General features: G+C 46.9%; 1 protein-coding gene across 2 annotated transcripts in view; it reads right to left on the bottom strand.

Annotated features, from left to right (window-relative positions):
- Positions 1-753: 753 nt before the first annotated feature.
- The window catches only part of CIT (citron rho-interacting serine/threonine kinase), a 67,308-nt gene continuing 62,061 nt past the window's right edge, over positions 754-6,000 (bottom strand). For both annotated transcript variants that reach the window (XM_041488580.1, XM_041488581.1), the window contains 5 exons: positions 5,307-5,387; positions 4,613-4,691; positions 4,303-4,497; positions 3,161-3,464; positions 754-2,705 (listed from right to left, as the gene is read on the bottom strand). In XM_041488580.1, the coding sequence (XP_041344514.1) occupies positions 2,682-2,705; positions 3,161-3,464; positions 4,303-4,497; positions 4,613-4,691; positions 5,307-5,387 (683 nt within the window). In that variant the 3' untranslated portion in view covers positions 754-2,681. The remainder of the gene's footprint in view (positions 2,706-3,160; positions 3,465-4,302; positions 4,498-4,612; positions 4,692-5,306; positions 5,388-6,000) is intronic.

Genomic DNA, 6,000 nt, shown 5'->3' with positions numbered 1-6,000 from the left:
CAGAACCAAAAACACTGAACAGTAGGAGGACAAATTAAGTTACTGTAGGCAGCAGTGTGAATATTAAAAACCTCTTCCTGTGAAAGAATACTTCAGACCCTGTAAAAACTAGTTCAGTTAAAAATAGATGTATTTACATTTAAGTCTGATCTAGCAAGTTTTCCCAGCAGGTGTAAGTTGGGCTGTACAGTAACTGCAGGTTGTACTCAATCTGACTGGATTTGTGAATGGTCTTTTTTTAAAGTTGCAGCTATTAGGCCTTAAAGCACCAGCATTTTACAGCAGTGGGATGAGGAACTGCCTCTATCTGCTTTGCTCCCAGTACACTGCTGGGATAAGTCCCAAACCTGTCATTAGATCACACTCTTGTTAATTAAGATGCCTTTTTTCCAGCTCAAGAGGTGTGGGGTCATTTACCAGGGCAAGACTGTTTTCCCAGATACTCACAGGTGCTTCACCTCTGCCCCTCTCACAGGTGAGGCAGGATTGAGCTGTGGGTGCTTGCAGCTGACTGCTGCTCTAGTGAAGCACCTGGATAAATCCACCTGGGTTAGTGCATGTGAACATGCCTGGGGTTTGTGAAGCCACTTATGCTACTGCTCAGGGAATCACAAGTATTAAATGCTAAATATTGCCAGGGTTTGCTCTTGGGTCAGCCGTGACACCTAGGATTCCCCAGCCCCAGAGCCAGGTATGGGGCAGGAGGAGCAGGGGCACTCCAGAGAGAAGGAAGCCGTCATTTCACCATGCCAGTCAAGATAGTTATTTGTTTTATTTGGTTATTGTTCAACAACAAAGTTCAATACTGTCCCGGTGGAGCTTTGAACTGTCCCTCTGGTTCCCTCCCTTGTCAATAATAAAAAGGTAATGAAGAAAAATCCTGTACTTTTAGAGACCTAAAACCTCATTTATGCTAACAAGCTTCAATTGCAATTTAATGTTACAATATTTCTTCATGGGAGCGAGGAGGACTGAGGCGAGGCCCCTCCAGTGTCTGAGGATGGCTGTCCACAACCACCAGTAAAACAAAAAGCTAGTGTTGAAAAACGCACAGTTTACAATAAAAAAGTAGAAACCAATTCAATTCCCTTTTGTTACGAATATAAAGTTTCTTGTAAATATGTACAGTCCTTTGAGCTATTTCTATAGCAGGAAGCATTTCACGAACAAGACACAAGATATACACTTTCAGGACTCAACAAGCCCATTTCTGAGGTCTTGAAGATCTTCCATGAGATGCAAAGATTTAAAGACTGATCTCAGTGACCTTTCAAAATATTCAGACCAGGAGACACAAACTTTCAGCAAATTTCCTGCCAAATCATCTGACTGAAAATAACCCAACAGACAAGAGAACAGAATACAATATTCATGAAACTCGCCAAAGGACACTGACAAGGCATTGGAATTTTGATGGGTTTCTAGAACAGGTTAGCACAGGCTTGCAAGGGACTAGCAGAAGTTTAAGTGTGGCGCCAAGGGAAGATTGGATGCAGTTTTGCTCTTTCCAGTTGTAAAGAACATGGTTGTTCACTTAGAATGTTGCTATTGCAGAGTGAATGGTCAAAACCTGCTTTGAAAATCATTTGCTCTCTGCTTCATGTTCACAGCAAAAGAGAATAGGAAGCAATAAAAGGCTCGAGGTCAGACACGGGGAAGCGAAGGTGTGTCAGCAACTGCCAAAGCTGCTCCCTGTGGGTGTCCTGTGCCAAGACACCGGATCTGATTGCACCACAAGCTACAGCTCACGGGAGGAGCCAGCCCGGGCTGCTCCCCCTGGGGGGCTGAGGCTGGCAGGACTCATTGCTGAAGAGACCATGTCCAGTGCTGAGAGGAGAACACAAGTGTGACTGTAATTCTTGTCATAGAATAAGGCTTGTTAACTCTTCGGTGCCAAATTTCCAGAGTAATTAACGGCTATTTTGCAGCGTAATCTAAAGGTTTCAGGTAATTTACAAGTGAGGTACAATACACTACTCAGCAAAGCAACCTAAAAGGAGAGAGCCAGTGATGGTGCAGCAGCATGCAGTGAACTGTCATGCAGAAGACCTGGATAAAGTCTTACAACCCAGTAGCTTATAGGTAATGCACTTTGTCTCAGGACTGGGCAGGGGGGGTGGTTAAAGCAGGGTTCTTCCCTCCCCATCAGAGCTGCTCTAAAGCGATTTTAGTGAGAACAAAATAACTTTCAGAAGTGGCAGGTGAACAGGCTAATCAGAAGAAATTTTTCATGTGTTCTGTGGAGAACATCCAACCACAGCTCCTATTGAAAACTCACTCACCTTGGCCCTTCTGTTTCCAGGCCATCAGGGGCTCCCAGCACATCTCAGAACTTTGACCAACTCTCTGTTAAGGGGTGCTAACCACAGTGATGACCTGGGGTAGGACACGAGTCCCATTTCCTGGATGAACTACTAGGGACTAAAGTGGATACAAAAAGTTCATGAACTGCTTGAAAGAGTAACAGTAGTACAAAGTGCAAAAACAGGAGTGCAGGAAAGTGCAGAGAAATTAACTGAGCTGCGAACGGTCTTCGAAAGCGTCACGGCTCCCGCTGCAGAGCGAGCTCTGGCCCAGGAATGCTGTTTAGGAACTGGGCTGCAGACAGATGGAGTGCATATACTCAGTATATTTCCTTTTTTTCCTGCAGGTCGAGACGAGTAACTTTGTCTAGCTGAGACTTACACTGAAGACTGGTCCCAGACCTGGCAGGGAAATAAAAGGCCAAGTTACAAATCACAGGTGTTTCTCTTCCAGGCACGAGGTGGTGGCAGCAGCGCATCCATCACCTGCTGCTGCCACAGAGCCAGGGCTCCTGGCATCTGCAAACACTGACAAAGGCGGCACTGCCAGCACCACTCTGAGCACAGCAGGCTCCCACGTTCCCTGCTCCAGACATTATTCCCCTTCAAATCCTCTATGACTTGCTAGTAAATGCACCTTTGCTTTCAGCCCATTCTAGGGTCAAGCAGCTTCTGCAATGCCAGAACCAGCCCAGGGCCGGTGCATGACACCATGCGGGCTCTGCTCCAACAGAACTTGGGGAGCAGGGAGGTGAGATTTGATCTGCTCTTGTGCTTTCCACTGCCACCAGCCCTTCCCCACTACAGCTACAAACCTTTCCCTGGGAACACACACTTCCTGCAGGCTCCTGCCTTACCTTATTGACTTGAGCAAGAGGAGTTCTGGTCCCGCTCACCGGCACCCTCCCTCGGCTGCTGTCCTCGAAGAGCCGTCCCGGGGAGCGCTCCCTGCGGGTGCTCAGCAGCCGGCCCGGGGACTTCTCCCTCTCCAGAGGCCTCCCCGGGGACTTGTCCCTGCGCAGCTCCGTGCGGCCCTCGCGGTACCGGTGGGGGGTGCTGGGCTCCCGGGGGTGGCTGGGCCCTTCCGGGGGCCCCGGGCTGGAGGCCACCCGCTTGGTGATGTGCTCGTTGTACGTGGGAGGGCCTCTCTTGTTCGGGCTGCTGTCATTCAAAAATAATTGACGCGAACCGCTGAGTGACAAAAACCTCCAGTTACATTTTCTTTTAGCAAAAATGTAACTTTTCCCCCAGCGGCCTTCGGGTGAGAAGCATCAGCCTCTCCCTGAGCCAAGGTGGAAAGTGAAGAGGTATTTTGGCAGCTGGAGTATCCATCACATGAGCCCACACTGGCAAAGTGCCTTAATGAATTGCCAGTCTAAGTCATGTGTACAGAACAGGCCAGAGAACAATACTTTTTCATGCACTCCAGCCATTTCCTTTTCTATATAAAAATACACTAAAATTTGATATATGTGTTCTTACAAAATTTTCTGTAGCTCAGGGATGTTCAGGCCAGGCTGGGATGAACTACAAGCCTCAATTTCTCAGTCTCCTGTGCACACAGTGGCACCATCAGCCCCAGTATTTAATTACCTGTATATCACATCACAACTTTCCTGCACTAATCTCCCTAAGGCAGACCGATTATTTGATAGAAAGGGGCTCTTGCTTTACATCTTGTTACAGCCAAGCTGTGTTTAGTGCCATATCAACAGTATCTGAGCTCAAAAAGCTTTGAAGCCAGAGCTCTATCACAACATCAAAGCAAACCAGCACAAGGTCACAAAGCATTTGTGGAGATTATCCCCATCTTCCTAGAGCTGATGTTTGTTTCCTTGTGGATGTTAAGCCATTAGTGACTCTATTCCAGCATTACAGTAACTGACTGTCACCAGGCTCTAAGAACAGAACAAGGGCATCAGGAGGGAAGTTTGCTCCTGAGGCACCCAGGGACTGCAACACCCCAACATCGTCACCGTGACTCCCGATGTCCCCGTACCTGCGCGTGGCAGAGGAGCCTCTGTGGTGCTGCTGCTGCTGCTGCTCGTTGTTGGTCTCCTTCACCAGATTGCCCTTACAGCAGATCACCCTTAGCTTGTCTTGGTAGGAGGAGGCCAAGTAGATCGCTCCCGAGGAGATTGCAGGCCCGAGGTACCGCGGGTTCGGGATCTCCAAGTGGGCTCGTGCCGGAGTTCTGGGGAAAATTGCAGGAAAAAGTCTTTACAGTGGCAGCACAGTACCTTTTCCTGGCAAGTCCATATAGTCCTGCAAAACAGGCAGTTCAAAGAGATGAAAAGAGAACCACTTACCCTAGAGAAGCTCGTGCCTGAATCTCGATCACTTCAAGGGAATTGAAGTGGGTCACGAACAGATAGGGCTCCCGGTAGGCTGGAGGAGCAGTGCAAAGGCAGGAAAAACACAAAATACATTCTCTATTAAAAACTTCTAAAACACAACAGCAAGCACAAGAGAGGCTGACAGCCCTGTGGGAAAACTAAGGAATACATTTTATGTAATGACACAGACACCATCAGTATAGGGGGAGATGCAAGTTTAAAGAATTGTTGCTTTGAAACTGTATCTCAAGGACTTTACTAACCAAAGTATCATGAAAAAGGCATTAAAGCCAGACTATTAACTGAACAAAATCCCATTAAGCAGTGCAAAAGGCCTGAGGGAGCCATGCTGCCCTCATATATTCTTCACTATTTCAGAAACTTAGAGCTTTGTTAAAAATTCCACTAGCCAGTTGAATTAGTGTCAGACCAGGAACATTAAGGAAATGCAACTTCTGTTTAGTTTTCCTTAAATTGCTTATATTTCAGAGGGTTTGCCATCTGGATTTAGAATAAGCTTAAATGGTGGGAAAAAGCTCCATAGTTTCTGGAAGAATTGAGAAAGGAAAAGGAGACAGAAGGGCTGAGTGCAGAGTACCCATTCCACAGGGATGTTTCCTGGTTTCAATAATCTCCACAATCCAAGGGGTTGTCCCTCAACACCTACCAAAAGCTAAGGGCAAGCGGTTCCATTTCAGGTCGTCTGTCCTACTGCGTCTTCCATAGGAATCCACAAAGACACCAAACTCTGCCAAGAGAAGTCACATCAGCTCATGAGCATCTGCCTGAGTTTTATTCATTTATTTCTGGAGGGACAAAGGCAGTTGTTGCCAGGCTTTTTATCAGATACCAGATTGCCATGAATTACTCTAAGTGCCATGGAACTGGTTGGATGTAGGAATACTGCCAGGCCAAAAGGTGCTGTGATTCCATGTCTCTGTTCCAGCTAAACTCAGGTCATTATCTAATCTACGTTGGGCAGGTGATGACGTTCCTACCATTACTCACCAAAATTACTGCTAGAGGGCTTCAGAAGGTTTGTGCATTCCCATGACAGTATACAAGAGGGCAACAAAAGCAGCTATACAAAAAAATAACACCCTCTCTTATTTAATCACCAAAAGGTTAAAAAGTCTCATCAGCCTGCATGGAAACCAGACAAAGCCCAAGTCTGAGAGCCCCTGAACATCTTATCAGGGTAATCAAGCACCTGTCTGCACTTAACACACTGCCTGCAGTCCTTCTCTCAGGCACAGAAATCTTGTGCAAAAACTGATCCACCAGGCATGGAGAACTTTTAAACCAAAGCAGGTTGTCAAAAATTCAACAGCATTTGGGTACCTTCTGCGGCTCAGAGAACA

The sequence above is a fragment of the Pyrgilauda ruficollis genome, unplaced genomic scaffold (assembly GCF_017590135.1).
Source record: "Pyrgilauda ruficollis isolate IOZ18807 unplaced genomic scaffold, ASM1759013v1 scaffold9, whole genome shotgun sequence".
NCBI classification, from domain to species: domain Eukaryota; kingdom Metazoa; phylum Chordata; class Aves; order Passeriformes; family Passeridae; genus Pyrgilauda; species Pyrgilauda ruficollis.
Note: the sequence above shows the minus strand (reverse complement) of the source record. Positions and strands in the feature narration are given on the sequence as shown.